A 17,900-nucleotide genomic window follows, 5' to 3' on the forward strand; every position below is an offset into this window, starting at 1 on the left:
ATCTTACATTTAATTAAAATGTTTACCGATTGATTTAATTATTTTTTACTAGTTTAGTAACAGAGTTAACTTTGGCGGAGGAATACCAATAAACTTAGCACATGTGTACTGATTATTACTTGTTGGTGCTTAGCCTACCATTTCCTGTGTTGTGTTGTTATGAATGTGGCTGGGTTGTCCTGCCAGTGGTAGTCTGAAATAACTGCTATTTTTGCCATCATTGACTGAAGGCATGTAGATTTTCTAATTTTGAAAGAAGAGAAACTCATTTTAAAATGACTTCCAATACAGTTAGCCTGGTGGAGCTTGTTGATCTGTCTTTGGGAACGCCAGAAGTTGTAAACTACCATGCACTTCGTCGTCTAATGATTGTCATAGTTGAGAACTTACATCTCGGTGACTTAAAAACAGAACTTTCTCAGTCCGATTTAGATGGCGTTGATTTATCTGGCAGTAAAAGTAAAGAAATTGAGAACAAGTTGTCGAAATTAGAAAAACAAATTGAGTCTCTAAATGCATTACCATCAAATGAAAATTTGCTGGAAAGGACACGAAGTTCGTCTGAAAGTGTGAAACCGGTGTCTGAAATGTGGCAACTGATGCAACTCCAGAAAAAAGTAATTGCCAATGAAGAGGGAATATCAAAGGTAATTGACCTAATTTTTAAATTATAATAATATTATATGTGTAATGGGATCTCCGTGTAATGAATAATTCATATTTCAATATGCCTACGTCTACTATTCTACTAGTAGGTACAAATATATTTTGTATATTATTATAGCTTTTTAAAAATAAAATTGATAACTTGATAATTTTTTTTATGAACTCTTTGAAAAGGTTATCCTTCAGTCAGTAATTCAGGGAGATGTAAATCTCCTTGATATATTGTAGTTAATGTTATTTTGTTGTATACCTGCCATTATTTTGTATGATTGTTTTTGTATGAATTTCTGTAAGAATCAATAATAAAATCTGGATCTTATGATTAAGGAAATGAATACAAAATTCAGTATTGGGCTGAAAATGTTCTCTACCCTGAGTTACAACCAACAACGCATATTCTTCAGATACCCTTCTGCCCAGCATTTTTATATATTTTATATATATACAGTATATATATATAAATCCAAAGGCAAATTACTGAAAAAATGACAATGCTGTGGGTATCAGTGGCTGGATCTCAATGGAGATACAAAAAAAAAGAAGCGAACTAAATCAAAACGATAAAGTAAAACAGCCAGAAAAGTTAGCAGAGCTTTCGGGCAACACTAGCCCTTCATCAGTGCAAGTGAAGGAATTTGGATAACGTCATACAGTATATATATATATATAAACACAGCAGGCAAAGAACATTAATTCTAAACCGCCCGGTGATATACTGAAATTTAATTAATTAATTTGAAACGATAAAGATGAGGAAATCTGTGAGAATGAGAAAAAGTCACCCCAACCGAGATTCGAACCCAGAACCTTCTGCTTGATATGCAGATGTCCTAACCATTATATATATAATATATACTGTATATAAATCCAAAGGCAAAATACTGAAAAAAAGTGGCTGGATCTCAATGGAGTGGAGATACAAAAAAGAGCGAAAAGCTAAATCAAAACGTAAATAAAACAGCCAGAAAAGTTAGCAGAGCTAATATATATATATTATGTTGATACTGGTCGAATATTAAACAACAGTTCAATAACATATACTTTTTAATGGTCAAATCAGGGCCATAGCCAGCATGAATTGTCAGTTTTCACAAACCACCCACAATGCCCAACACAGCCCGTCGTATGTTACATTAATAATTATATTTGAAGCATCTTTGCCTTGTCTGTTTTAACCTCTCGCTACAGCCTTGCAAATGAATACAAAACAGAACATAATTTTGATAATAATGATAATAGAATTATCATTAGGTTACAATTTAGAAATAGCATGAATAAATGAGAGTGCATCAATATTGAAAAAAGGCCAAATGATATTAATTTTTATTTATTGTGGAAATAATCTTTTCTTTTGTTGAAAGCACTGGGGGAATTTTTATACATTTTGTGTAAGTATTATTATGGTTCAATAACCATGGTTACGTACTTTGTTTATTTTTCTTATACAGTGAAATCATTGTTTGATAGGTAAAATTGATGAAATTGAAAGATTAAGTCAACTTTGTGCTTTTATATTTTAGTTACAGTTTTTGTTTTGCTTACAATATTTTTATAAGTATACTAAACAAATATTTCTAGTTTCATAATGAGGTGTGCAAAAGATTAAAATTACCATAGCAGCTCTTTAACCATACAGGAGATATATTCCTTAACACTTCGAGTAGGAGGTTATAATAATAATAATATTTATTCGGCAAAAGTTCCTAAAAGTACGTTTCATCTTTCCAGGAGCAAGTATTAGCATGAGCCCACCAAACAGAAAACTGCTCTTACTCATTATTATACAATACAAAAACAAAAACAAAACTAAGTAGTACAAATTAATTAAAAACAAAACAAAGTTATAATGAAATACACCAATTAGGAATAAGCTGCATTGAATAAACAATATAAATTATTTGAGATCAAATGTTTGGTGAGTTGGGCTTTAAATTCTGAATTAAGGTGGACCTTAATTGCCGCAGTTTTGTATATTAAAATAAAATACCCTCACTTACTGTGTTTTCTAAATTCTGGAGGATCTGCCCTATTTTTTGTTCTGTATCGTTGATTGTCAATAAAAGAAACAGTCATTTAAGAAAGTTATATAATTTTTTTATTAACAATTTGAATGTAGAATATTATATGCTAAGCTCTGTCTACACTATCAAATTTCATGTGACAAAATATGTGATTTTTATTTTATTCATTTATTCTGAATGACACTTTCAGTGCTAAATCATTGATTTTCCAAAGTGGTTCAGTAGAGAACATTAACAATATAATATAAATAATTCAAAGACAAATAACACAGTAATTTACATTACACACACATTTACAATAAGGTAACTATCTACAAAACATACAGTATATAAAAAAGGAAGGAATTCAAGGTAAAAGATACTAATAATACTTAATCAGTAATATTTTGGATTGAATGGTATTGCTAAACCCCGCAAACCTCCAAAAAAACATAGCAAACCCCACCGAACCAACATAAAAGTGATTGAATCATGTAGTATACAACCCACTGGGTATATAAAATATTAAATGTTTACTGTTAACTACTTATTTTGGGGATAAAACATCATTTTTTGGTTAAAAATTAGCAATCATTTTTGACCAAAAAATGATGTTTTACCCCAAAAATAAGTAGTTAATTCATTCACTTTTATGTTGGTTCGGTGGGGTTTGCTATGTTTTTTTGGAGGTTTGCGGGGTTTATAAATACCCTAAATTTATAGTTTGTTGTTGTTTCATTTGAAAGTTTGTTCCATAATTTGGTTGATCAATACTGTATGTAGAAATTAAAGTGGATGTGCCCATATACTGTATGGAATAGACATTTTTATTTTTTTTTATTGAACCATGTTTCATGAGGGTAGCCAATCCAGCAAAGCTGATCAGTGGGGCCCTCGACAATACAAAACAAACAGGACAAAAATACATTATCATAAAAAAATAATTATAAAAAACTACTATAAATATAAAAATTGTGATAAAATTTCCAGTTTTCATAACATTCAAAGCTCAAATATTAAAATATAATACAAGAATTCAATATATTCAATATGATGATGTCATACAGTATCACTACCATATTTGTATTGGGCACATCACACTTTTTTTGTCAAACTATAGTTTGATAGTGTTGTGGGTATAATGCCATAACAACCTAAGATGACTGTATCCCACACACAAACCAGTAAACATCCTGTTTAGTATAAGTATTTTGAAATGTTTTTTAACGTAATTATATTGATTGTATGTACATTAGTAAAGCAAAGTCTTCAAGGGGATTCCTATTGATTTTGTGTCTTGCTTTTAAAATGGTACTCAAGACTTATTTGCTTTACAAATAAGAGAGCTTTAATGCTAATTGTCTCATGCGGACACTGATCTTTCAATTTGAAGCTGAAGAATGGGATCTGTCAAATTACTATACAAATTTAGGATGTAAAATGTATGTCTCTTGCTTTCTATTTTCATGTTTGGTTTTTTTTTTATTATTGAAATGCAATTATTAAACACTGTTATTCATTGATGAGTAAAATGAGCTTAAACTTGTGTACAGTACAGTTTGATCAAATTTAATGATTTTTTCTTTCAAAAGCATTTTGTTTATTCTTGTGGTATGATCAATAAAGCAAAAAATATGGAAATAAATAATAGCAAACATGCATTTCACACTAGTTTATTGTAAATTGCAATCCATTGGCCATTGCTTGCTACGATTGCTATGGTTGCAGGAAATTGTTTACTATACAGTAATTCTGTTGGTTTATGCCTCATCACACATAGGCCTATGAATTAATTACTTTTCACACAGGGAACCCATACTTTTTTCCAATGGATTTCTTTTTAGAATAATAGATTTATGAGTATTTATGGCCTACTGTACATGATTTTTACGAATCTACATGTTTATTGTATTATAAATCCAAAGGCAAATTACTGAAAAAATTGAGAAAAAAAATGCTTTTGGTATCAGTGGCAAAAAAAATAAGCAAAAAGCTAAATCAAAACGATTAACTAAAACAGCCAGAACAATTAGCAGAGCTTTCATCAGTTTATTGTATTATACAGTACAGTATATATCTTTTTTTCTGAAATAGAAATTAAGTCGTCACTACCTGTATTACTGTACTTAACATCATTCTTTTCTATTCTACAGCTTATGAGCATGATGGAACATATGATGTCAGAGTTTAATGACCTTAAAAGTCAAAATTCAGATTGGAAATCAGAGTTAGATAACTATAAATCCTTGATCAAAGAGGTACTTTAGTTTATTTTTATTAACCTTAAGTCGTTTGATTAAAATGTGGGTTGTTGCAGTAGCTGTGGGTTGTTGCAGTAGCTATCACAACACTGATTGATTTGAGACTGCGACCCACTGTATCACGGTGCAGACTGGAATCAAATGAGAAACTAAATTAATTGTGCGTTTCCTAAGTAATTAAGCCAATTAATTATAATAATCTGTTTAATCTAAAAATAATGTGATTGATAATAATAATTATGAAGGTTGATTATTTGTATTTGATTAAATCAAATTCGCCTATTCAGTATATTTGAGTTCAAAGTACTTAAAATGGAACCTTTTTCTCAATGAAATTAACCACAGTGACATTTTAAATTTGTAATTTTGAAGGTTGAAGATAAATGTAATAGCGCTGATGAAAGAATACGAAAATTAGAGGAATCTTCGTCGTCAAATGACAAGATACAAGAATTACAATCACTTTTGGTAAGTTTAAAAATTACTTCAAATGACAAGGTGAATGCAGAGATTAAGGTCAACTAAGACATACGTACTGTAAGCTTTTCTTCTAAATAAATGTGTAGGTCGTTGAAATATTTAATGCACAGTAGATTAGATACTGTAGTATTCCTGTAGAAATTTCCATAAAATACACACCAGGCAAGATAGCACTGGCAATGAATGTCAGTATATAATCTCCATATTTCTAAATTAAGTATTAATATTAAATGTCAGTCTCCTATTCATGTCTGAATGTAGCATAATGTGCTGTTAGGAGCTCATTTTACTAAGCCTCGGCATTATGTGGTAGAGTGGCCAGTTCCTTTCCACGTTGCCTTATCCTCCCTACAGTAGTACCAAGTACTCATTTACATCTGAGTGAACTGGGAGTCTCTCTGTATGACAATCAAGTATCCTAATCACTCGGCTACCCAACTCCATTAATATTATGATTAATAATAAGATTCTTCTCTAAAAATCTTAATTTACAGAATGACTTTAATAACAAGTTGAATGTATGGCCGGACCCATCAACCATCGTAACATGGCCAGCAATGGAGGATGCTCTGAAGGGCATTCACACTGAGCCTGTCTCGGTCTATGACAACATGTCGCAGACAGTTCCGGTTCGTGAGGTATGTTCAAACTCCTACCATAGAGCACTGTGTGGCTACATTCTTTGCATATACAATACATAAAATCGATTTTTTGTATCATAGAAAGGAATCTCTGGAAACATCTAGAAAACCAAGCAAAGAAATTTGTATAGACGTAAATTAAAGTTTTAGTTATCATAATTAAATAGTCTGAAAGCTAGATATTTTATTCATTTCTTTTGATAAACAAATTTGATTTCTAGTCAACTACATTTCAAACTATGTCTACAAATGATGTCCATGTTCAGACAAAGGTAAAATGTTTTTTAAAAAAATGCTCACAATGTATGGCTTCATTGGTATTATATATGCATGTCATTAATTGTAATATGTATAGCAGTATGTATAGTACTAACCTTTTATTACTGTATATATATTATTTAGATTCATGAAATAGTTTATGTACTTTACAGTATGTATAAATGCAAAGGCAAATTACTGAAAAAATGAAAATGCTGTGGGTATTAGCTAAAATAAAATAAGCGAACAGCTAAATCAAAATTATAAAATAAAACAGCCAGAAAAATTAGCATAGCTTTTGTATGTACAGTGTATATGTTGTGTTCAAGTATGGCAGTTTTAACACACAGAAATAAATGTCTTCCTACAGTATCCCACCCCTCTTCCTGTTCCTCACTTTCTAACTCTGGTATTGTGTGTTGTTTTTTATGTTGTAATATTAATAATATTATGTGAAAAATGTTGGCAGTTTTCATATGACATGGCTCATACAGTATATACAATTGCTACAAGGTGTGCAGTACTGGAGTTTTGTAATAGTTTTTGATAATAGTTTGGACCACTATCCAAAAAGGATATGAGCTGGTAATGACGCAACTAGCAGAGCAGATGCTATTGAGAAATAAAGGACCCTTAACCCTAATCTGTGTACATTTAGCTTTAATTTGACTCTATAAATTTCACATTTAAAAGTCTCTGGTAATAAATGCTTATTACCGTCAAGGTCTTCACCTTAATTTGCTTCTTCTACTTCATTTTAGTTACATTTAGCACAGCAGTATTATTAGTAACCATGGAAATGTTTCCCTTCACTACCTTAATGAGACAATCGGCAATTTTCATATTGTCAGCTATATTTTAACACTATTTTATCTATTTGTTTATTTTCATTCTTTTTTATTGAACATCATTTTCTTATCATGCTTTGCTTACAGCAGTAATAATAAATCAAATACCATCTGCTTAGCTGTTGCACGCTTAACTTATACTAATAATATGTATTGACATAAACCATTTACATCACTGGCACTCAATTTATATGATATAATATGAACATGATAAATAATAATTTACAAAAAAACAAACAATACATTACCCCCACCCTGCTTCATACCCGAAAAGTAACTATTCTTTGATAAACTTATAATGATAAAACTTATAAACATTTTAATTTAAAAGAATATATTTATTTTGTGTAATAAATGCATATTTACTATACCTTTCCCTTCCTGTTTTATACATAATACTATCTACCTATATAATATATATATATATATATATATAAACGATAAAGATGAGGAAATCTGTGAGAATGAGAAAAAGTCGCCCCAACCGAGACTCGAACTCGGACCGCCTGCTTGATATGCAGATGTCCTAACCATTAGACCACTGGGGCTTTCATGGTATTGTTCGAACTCGATTGGATAACGACTCTTTAACATTCTCGGCGTGGTACGGCGGAACAGCACTAGTCCTCAGTTGTACGCACGCGCACCAGAGATCAAATTGATACGCCCTCATCTTACAGTATTTTTATTCACGAGGCGGGATCTCCGAAGAGATACTTTTATATATATAAACAAATCAGGCACAGAACATTAATTCTAAACCGCCCGGTGATATACTGAAATTTAATTAATTAATTTGAAACGATAAAGATGAGGAAATCTGTGAGAATGAGAAAAAGTCGCCCCAACCGAGACTCGAACTCGGACCGCCTGCTTGATATGCAGATGTCCTAACCATTAGACCACTGGGGCTTTCATGGTATTGTTCGAACTCGATTGGATAACGACTCTTTAACATTCTCGGCGTGGTACGGCGGAACAGCACTAGTCCTCAGTTGTACGCACGCGCACCAGTTGCACGCGCGTGCGTACAACTGAGGACTAGTGCTGTTCCGCCGTACCACGCGGAGAATGTTAAAGAGTCGTTATCCAATCGAGTTCGAACAATACCATGAAAGCCCCAGTGGTCTAATGGTTAGGACATCTGCATATCAAGCAGGCGGTCCGAGTTCGAGTCTCGGTTGGGGCGACTTTTTCTCATTCTCACAGATTTCCTCATCTTTATCGTTTCAAATTAATTAATTAAATTTCAGTATATCACCGGGCGGTTTAGAATTAATGTTCTGTGCCTGATTTGTTTATATATATAAAAGTATCTCTTCGGAGATCCCGCCTCGTGAATAAAAATACTGTAAGATGAGGGTGTATCAATTTGATCTCTGGTGCGCGTGCGTACAACTGAGGACTAGTGCTGTTCCGCCGTACCACGCCGAGAATGTTAAAGAGTCGTTATCCAATCGAGTTCGAACAATACCATGAAAGCCCCAGTGGTCTAATGGTTAGGACATCTGCATATCAAGCAGGCGGTCCGAGTTCGAGTCTCGGTTGGGGCGACTTTTTCTCATTCTCACAGATTTCCTCATCTTTATCGTTTCAAATTAATTAATTAAATTTCAGTATATCACCGGGCGGTTTAGAATTAATGTTCTGTGCCTGATTTGTTTATATATATATATATATATACAAACTGCAATTCTAACTTACTTAGGCCTACACCCATGATGATGATTCAATGATTTTTAAAAAGAAGAAATGTTTAAACACAATACTACATGATTTCATAGTCATAAACTGATTTATCTTCCAGACCCCAGAACCTCAAAGCATCTCTCCCTCTCCAATCCCAACATCAAGGCCTGGAACAGCAAGCTCAGCCCATTCTGCACATCCTTCTCGTGAAATTCAAGAAATTCTAAAAAATATTGGCGAGCTGCGTGGCGATCATGACCAATTGGACAACAGGGTGAAAAATTTAGAGGTAAATAACTTGAAATAATCACTTTATCATACATAATTAAAAACATGATAACAATTAAGTGTAATTTTTTTACTAAAGTAATCTTAATAATTAACTAGTATTTTTTGTTTCATTTTTACTCAGGAAACCATGCCGAATAAAGCTGATCTTTCAGTAATTGAAGAAATGTTATCAAATAGACAAGACGTCCCTGAAGATTTAGCCAATCAGCTTGCTTCTCTCAAAGAACGATTGGAAGCAATTTCAAAGAACCAAGTAAAGGTAAAAGTGGTTGCCATAATTAAACTTCTAAATATGACACTTCATCATAGCATAAAGCTCAGTCTATCAAACTTTATGTGACAAAAAATGTGATGTGCCCATATATGGACATGATGATTTCATATCTCTACCATATTTGGGCATATCATTACCATATTTGAGCACATCACACTTTTTTTCAAACTAGTTTGATAGTGTTGACAGAGCTTAAGAGTGCAAGGTGAATCGTGGTTGGGATGACTTTCATTCTTGCAGACTTGTTACCATACGCTTATTTGGGTTCCAGAAAAAACGCTCTAAAACTTGAAATTTTATATTCCAGCAGACAATGTGTTCCTGAAATTTAGATGATATGGGTTTCTTTACATTATATTCTTTTGTAAACATAAAAGAGATGAATTACATCTTCAAATTAGTCCTTCATTTCTTCTCCAATACACGAATAGATTCAATAACAGCAGTAATTGATCATTAACCAGATGTTTGGATTAAACGTATCAGTTTCGTCTGATACGCTATTAGTAACTGTCAACAGTTACTGCAGTAAATACTGTAATACACTATTATGTAACTGCAGGAAAATTGATTGTGCTGTGAATACCAATAGAAGTATTTCATCATATTATTCAATCTTGCAAAGTTTCCCTCCAAAATAAAACACTTTTGGGAGTAGGGTTTTAAAAACTATAGTCAGGGTTGTTTGTTTGTCTAGTCTGAAAAGTGGTCTTTATTTTGAGGGAAACTGCATTTTCTTATTATTGTTACTACCTCTAATTATACCTTGTGACACATAACTGCAGGCTTCTCTACAAGATCTTCACTCCAGAATGAAAGATTCTAGTGATTCTAGTCAGGCTATAGAGGAAATGCTAGCATTAGTTAACGAAACGAAGGAGCAACTATCGGCTGAAATGGATGCTAGGGTAATTAGATAAAACCACAAACTACCTTAGGCTAGCAAATTTATAAATTACAATATGTGATTAAGATATAAGATTCATTGGGACAAAGAATGATTAGAAGAATTAGTATAAAAGGCCCTAGTAATCTATGTCTTTTTTAGTTTTAATTCATGAGCAATAATCAACTATTCTTTGTAAAAACTAATTAATTTTAATGCTAAGTAGGCTGAAATGTTTACCTTAAATTCCTAATTCATTACAGTACAGCATAATATCAGAAAACTATAGGTTTAATCTACAGCATTCATAATATGAAAACAAAATGCTTTTTGTGTCTTCTATTGCATTAAAAAACTAGTACTTATAGTATGCCTTTTGATGATATTTATTGATGACATTTTATGTTCTGATGGGTAGTTCCAGCATCTACAACAGCTTGGATTTATGAAAGACGACATCCTTCAACTCCTTGACAACAAGATCCAGATGATCTCGTCAGAGTTCACCAGTCAGCTGAGGCCTATCAGCAAGAGTATAGCCAGTATTAGAAAGCAACTTAACTCATTAGAAGGAATAGCATCAGAAATTAGCCCTGTAGTCACACCAGTAGGAGAGCTTATGGTAGGCCAGGAAGGAAGGATAGCATAGTTGAATAATAAGGGCTAGGGTGGTTAGGGATAAGTTTCATTTAGGCTTGTGGAAGATACTTAAAGATATATTGTCCCCCTAAAAAAATATTTTTTTAAATTTTTTTGTTGAATATGTTATTTTAATGTCACATAATAGTCATTCACTCTCACAAAAAATTGGGTCTGAAAAAAATGTATTTACCTGAGAAAAATGTAATTTAAAGCAACAAATGGTCAAATTGTCTGGAAGACAATGAGTTTTTGGGTAATTTAACTGTTTATTTTGTCTTTTTATAGGTGAAATAATTTTTTTCCTCCGTTTTTTTTTCTTATGAAAGTGAACAACTTCATTAAAACTGCAAAATAGCCTATTCAAAGTCCGATTTTAAAAATCTTTATTTTTCATGATTTTGGGGGACAATACATCTTTAAGATAATTTAGAATACTTAGAAGTAGTTAGAGATTCTATTAAATTATATTATTTTAATCAATTAGTAAAAAACTTTTTTTAGTCTGTAGGTGAAAATGAAAGGTTTTCAGTCCACTTGTCGTCACTATAGTCCCAGCACCTTAGCTGTTGGAGATGTGTTCTTTTCTTTTTTTTTCTATTTGTATTCCATTTTTTACAGGATAGTGAATCTATTACAAACATGCAAGGTGTTTTATTACAACTGCAAGCAGAAGTTGAGAAGTTAAACAGTACACTGATACATCTGGTAGATGAACACACTGCTAAACAGAAGCATATTGATGTAAGTTTCTGAAACCTGATTTTCTTTCTTAAATTTATATAACTGTTAAACATTGAGGTAATAAAAGTAGAAATTAGTCGACAAACTGGTAGTTTTGAAGTATCTTCCTTGTGAGGTTGGTAGCACAAATTTTCTACTTAGCAAAAAAGGCATTCTTTATCTCACTTCAACAATTTGATTTCAAAGAATAATAGTTATTTATAAAAGTATTAAAAGTTTATTTTGTTTTATCGCAGGCATTATACACATACATTGATCGTCTGCAAGAATTTAAGGCTGACAAAGAACATGTTATTATGGAAATAGATGTGGTAAGTGAAAGGATCTCTTCTTATTCATGTAGTATCAATCTAAATGAGACTAATTATCCAGAAATGATATTAGCTATGTCATGTGTGGGATTATGAATGTTGTTTTTATTTAACAATAGAAAGCAGACAAGAGGGCTTTAGACAACAAAATAAGCAGAGCGCAGTTTGAGGGCACTGTTGATGAACTGTCAAAGAACTTACAAGAAGTTATGCACAAGATATCTGGACATGTAAGTGACGTTAAAAGTCTTGGTTTCCCAAACAAGTTTCTCTTCCAAGTTTCTTCAATTCCAAGATTTGTTTCATTCACAGACTATTATTAAAATGCTTCTCCCTTTTTTCTTCAGCAAAATGCTTGGGAAGATGCAGTCAGTGAGATGAAAGTAGACATAGATAACAAACTTGACCGTATGGAGCTTGACCCATTGAAAACATACTTGGACAAACGAATTAAAGTAGCAAGTGCTAAGATGGTTCCGAAGGAGACGGACCTTATAGGAGAAGAAGCAGCTGGTTTTAGAAAGTAAGACTATTATTGACCATGTGATTTTTTGACAGTTTACCAAACTTAATTATTTTGTGTATTTTAATGTAATTTTTGTGTATATAATCTATTTCATTTGTTTTTTTTTTGTAGACCTTTAATGCAGAAATTCAATTGTATATCATGTGACCGACCTCTTGACATAGCAACACATGGGTAAGATGAACAACAATTCTCCATTTTGTGGTACAAATGGCAAGACACATGGCTTGGCTGTCTCTCTATTCAAACTTGTATACTTTCCTTTCAGACCTATCGCATCTTTACCCGAGTCAAAAGCACTTCCCGGTAACCGGTCAGGCCGTCCATATACAACCTTTGAACTTGAGCAAATTAGAGCAGCTCAAAAAAAGTAAGTGGTAATTTATTGAACTTTCTTAATATATATTTTTTAAATGAGATTGATTATTAGATTTGACTTAAAATAATTATTTCTGTATATATTAGTATACTTTGCTTTACAAATGTAAAATTGTTTATTGTAGTACTAAGCCAGGCAAGAATGTACAGCACTATCAGAGGTCGCTGTTTGCGCAACAGGTTGCTAAGCAACGAAAGCAGGACTTATTAGCGTATTTAGTTCATTTTAGTCAGGAAGCAGGAGGCTATACAAGTACTAGCAGAATTGGTGGATTAGGCACTCCACAGTCTTTTATCAGGTTAGGTTAGAAAGACAGAGTTAGTGTTAATATGCTCAATCTACAGGTATTGTTGAAGATACACAAAAACATGGTTTTTTAGTATTAGATGTTTATATGAAGCAGGATTAGAACCAGGAACCTGTAATTTTTAAGCAAGCATCTTAACTATAATACAACTTTATTTTTTATTTTTAATATATTGTATTAAATTTTTCTATAATGTATATGAACATAGATAAATATGCTATACATATTCAAAACATTATTACATACATGTCTACATCAAGTTGAAAGAGGGTATAGTTATGTGTAAAAGAATTGCGTTTTTTAACAACACATAAATATATATTCACATTCACTATCCTCTTAAACATACAAACCAAACAGCAAGACACTAGTGTATCTTTTTTTTGTCATTTTAAGTAATTTGTAATAACTTACTAAACGATCATTAAATTAAATTATAAATTTCTTTATCTATATCCAACTTTCATCAAAGAAATCTACCCCCTCTGTCAACGTCTGGAGACCACCCTTTGTTCCCAATGGAACAATCCACAAACACCATTCCTGGTGAAGTAATGAAACTAAAACACACAAAACAAATGGCAGAATTTTTAAAAGTGAAAGCCAAGGAGACCAGGTAGTAGCTGAAATTGGATTTTACTTCCACATATGCTGTGAAGCTTGCCATTCTGAGTTTTTAATATGCACATCTCACAATCATGGAATAAAGTTATTGTTTTTATTTACTTCATTATACTTCTAAATAATTGTTTTGGAACCTTGTGAACTTTTGAATTGGTCAATAACAATTTAATTTTCGTGCTGTTAGTTAATGGATTCCAGTTTAAAATAATATTTGTTCTTAAGCTCTGTCTACACTATCAAACTAGTTTGACAAAAAACGTGTCATTTGTCCAAATATGGTAGTGATATGCTTAAATTTGGTAGTGATATGACATTATGTCCATATATGAGCATATCACATTTTGTTGTCTCATAAAGTATGACAGTATATACAGAGCTTGATGTCGCGCTTATTGCACAATGCGTGTAAGTGCTTCACATTATTACTCACTGTTGTTCATAATATTATAACATAAATACCATTTTAAGAAATAATAATAGGATATAAAAATTTGAAAAAAAAAATGTTTTTTTATGCTGTGAATATTAACCATAATAATTATCATAAATATGAAAAAGACCTTAAAATCTATGTTTCTGTATATAGCACTATTAAAAACTATGCTCAATTTTTCAATCAAATCCAAATAATTAGCACATTCTCTAATGATAGTAGCACATCATTTGTTACATAATGTTGTATGTGATATCAACATTAACATCTATCAGTTATTGATGATCAAACATTTTTACTACATTATTTCATTTATTTATTTCTTTTTTTTGTCTTATTTTCATCCAATTTTATCTGAAGTAAATGGAGGTAAGATGCGCTTGGTTTTCCCTCACCAAATCTACACCTCCCTCAATAGAAATATACCCTCCCTATCACCAAAATACACTATTTTATTTCTCACCATCCGGTTTCTACTTTTTTTCATTGGCATTTTTTTTGTGTGCATCCTTTACAACTCAGTGTCATCCCATAAATATTCTGTTTCTACTTTGTGTGTGTTGTGCATGTGTAGTGATGAAGTTAGGGGAGTGATACTTGGGTTCTGGCATTAGTAAAACCTGCACTCACCAGGATAAACAATTAAAAGTTGTTTATTTATTATGAACAAGTACCAAAAGCACAACAGCAACTTTTTTATGATTGTAATTGTAGTTTTTGCGTCAGGGAGTTGAGTAATTAGATGTTTTTGCCCTACTCTGACGTAAATTGTACTTTATACTAAGTACATTTGAGAATACTTGGGCTCGAATCTAACCATTAGCCATCAGCGCAAGCTCGGTGGTCTAGAGGTATGAACGCCAGGCTAGTGATCTAGAGGTCGTGGGTTCGAGTCCCACCCGAGAACTACTTGCGAATTTTTTCTCAAGTATTCTCAAATGTACTTAGTATAAAGTACAATTTACGTCAGAGTAGGGCAAAAACATCTAATAACTTTTTTATGAGTCACTTTTCACACCTAAACATCCGCCACCAGTACGGTTGGTAACGTTTCAACCTGACCACTTTTTCACAGGGGCCTTTGACAACACAGTGGCTTGAACAGAGGTTGTTCCCTTTTCTTGTGAAAACCGTACCACTTTATTTCTCGTGGTTACATCACTGATCCATTATCAACAAAATTTTATTTTGCTCATCATTTAAATGGTGAAATCAATTATACTATAGTGTATTTTTCATCTTTTTTCCTTGGCGTACAATTGAAATTGTTGATTCTGCTATTTATATTATACTGAAGTTCTTAAATTTAACTTTTCTTTATAATTGTAGTGCAAATTACCAAGACGTTCCTGCATACTTTGCAGCATCTAGGAGTTGTGGTGGTACCCATACATTGACTTACCCTCACAGACGGACAAACCGAATAACACATCTCAAGTAAGTTTAAAGCAAGCAGTTTAAAGTAAGCAGAAAAGATAGAAACATAATCAATAACAACAATGAAACGTAATAATAAGGTTTTAAAAAAAAGAAAATGTAACGTACAAATCATTAATTTCATCAAAATTTCTATTTCGATATATTTCTGTATAATAAAAAATTGAAAGCAAAAGAAGGTGGCAACCTCCAAGAGTCAATCCTGAGTGGGAGGAGCCATATATTAACTAATGTTCACAAACAAAATGCAATCACACACACTTATTATTATATGCTTCGTATGCTTGACTTCTCAAAGTAAATGTTGTCTTTTATTTCTCAGTCAAGGAGTTCAAGGAATTCAAGAATTTGTACCTGCTGTCAAGTAAGTAATTTTTTTAACTCAATATAAATAATTAAATTAATTTTAACAACCATTGCTAATAATTTGTTTATATATTTAATTTTGGAGTTGGAATCTTTTCATCAAAAATAATTATTTTTCTACAGAGTTGAACATGAAATTCAGGGACAAGATGGTCATATTTACAAAGGTCGACAAGACACGGACCGACTGCCAAACCTTGCTACCCCTAAGGTAAGAGTTTGTGGTCATAATCATTCATCACATAAATGTCATCAGAATACTATTTACAGTGGCGTAACATAGAGACCTGATGCCCCTGGTTTAGCTTAAGTGGAGGCCTCTGGCGTTTTTAGCCTTTTTCAACATATTTTGATGCCAGTTTTTTCCTCTGGGCACTGCTCTTGGGCCCCCCATAAGTTCCGGGGCCCCTCGATTTAGCCAGTGAGTGCTCATAGCCGTTACGCCACTGACTATTTACTGTGTTTCCCTTGTAACCATGTATCTCGAACTTTTACCTAGTTGTATGACCAATTTGCAGAAACATTGTCAAATCCAGATGCCATTATTGGCAACTTTGAATAGTGCAGGCTCAGTAATTTAAACTTTCAATAAAATAAGTTTTTTAATTTGGTTTATAGAGTGCCAAGTCAAGTCGCTCAAACCGACCAGTATCGGCGCGACAAGCCAGTCGCTCACCATCAGCCAAGCAGAACCACCCACGACCACTCAGTGGAAGGTCATCCAAATCTCCTAGGCCGCCATCATCTCCGGAGGGATACAGGGTGGTAGAGGCACAGCTTCCATCTGCTAGCATGGAAAACCTAGTCACAGAACAATCAAATCACATTCCTGCTGAAAAACCACTAGAGCAAAACTAAATGAGGCTTACAAAGCAAACAAATATATAAATAATAATAAATAAATATATAAAAATCTATTTTATTAGGGTAATTGTGGAGAATTATGTGTATATATGTTTATTTTATTGCAATATATTAATATATTGTTATGTATTGTTTTGTTGTGCATTGATAATGATAAATGAAGCAATATAATTATTGTCGTCTATATCACCTTGATTTTGTTGGTAATTAGTTTAATCAATTTCTATTGGCAATTTGGTGCTTATGGTTTTTATAGGATGGGTAAATAATTGTTCTCTTATTGTTATTGTTAATATATTGATGATATGTACAAAGATATACTATTGGTACAAACTGAAGAACTATTTTTTTTATAACATAAAGATAATAAATATAGAATGACAACTAATTAACATTATTTCTAATTAATAGATAATCTAATTACCGTAATGGATAATCTAATTTCTAATTAATAGATCAATTAAAGTTTCTATTATAGGTTTTATCAAATCAATCTATTTTTAATATAGTGATTCTTGTCTTCTAGCTTCTTACCAAAAAAACAAATTTCTTTATAAGGAAAAAATATGAATGAATTAAAATAATCTATACTCAAGTCAGATGATGAAATATACCATTAATATTATTTTGATATCATGGGTTTATTAAAACTGGTGTGGAGGTTTTTCGAGATACATATATTTGTTATAATCTGAAGAAGACTATTTCACATCCAACTTATTTGGCAAGGATAATGACTTTAGACATTTGTATTAAAGTACTACTGTATCCAGCTGTCTATCCAAAAATGCACATGTACCTAACATACACTTTAGATAAGCACATGCAATACTTGTATTCTTGAAAATGAATAAAATTATAAATTAAAAGTAAAACATTGAATTCTCAATAAGTTTTTGTATGTGTTTTGCTCTTATACTATACTTTTTTTAAGTATAAATATGCAAATTAGCGAATCGTTCATTTTTCTCAAAGG

General features: G+C 32.1%; 1 protein-coding gene across 4 annotated transcripts; it reads left to right on the forward strand.

The window, feature by feature from the left end:
* Window positions 1-86: 86 nt before the first annotated feature.
* On the forward strand, window positions 87-17,773 carry LOC144839688 (uncharacterized). 4 transcript variants are annotated; one of them, XM_078695145.1, is made up of 20 exons: window positions 87-647; window positions 4,820-4,924; window positions 5,300-5,395; window positions 5,902-6,045; window positions 6,270-6,320; window positions 8,962-9,132; window positions 9,256-9,393; window positions 10,194-10,316; window positions 10,713-10,916; window positions 11,555-11,677; window positions 11,914-11,988; window positions 12,108-12,218; window positions 12,336-12,511; window positions 12,626-12,688; window positions 12,783-12,884; window positions 13,018-13,191; window positions 15,587-15,694; window positions 16,017-16,058; window positions 16,184-16,271; window positions 16,679-17,773. In XM_078695145.1, the coding sequence occupies exons 1-20, from the start codon at window positions 276-278 to the stop codon at window positions 16,916-16,918; spliced, it is 2,706 nt and encodes a 901-aa protein (XP_078551271.1). In that variant the 5' UTR covers window positions 87-275; the 3' UTR covers window positions 16,919-17,773. The 4 variants fall into 4 exon arrangements, with proteins under 4 accessions (XP_078551271.1, XP_078551272.1, XP_078551273.1 ...); XM_078695146.1 differs by lacking the exon at window positions 6,270-6,320; XM_078695147.1 differs by lacking the exon at window positions 13,018-13,191 and having other exon boundaries at window positions 88-647; window positions 16,679-17,772.
* The last annotated feature ends 127 nt before the right edge of the window (window positions 17,774-17,900 follow it).

Source organism: Antedon bifida, chromosome 4 (assembly GCF_963402885.1).
Source record: "Antedon bifida chromosome 4, ecAntBifi1.1, whole genome shotgun sequence".
NCBI classification, from domain to species: domain Eukaryota; kingdom Metazoa; phylum Echinodermata; class Crinoidea; order Comatulida; family Antedonidae; genus Antedon; species Antedon bifida.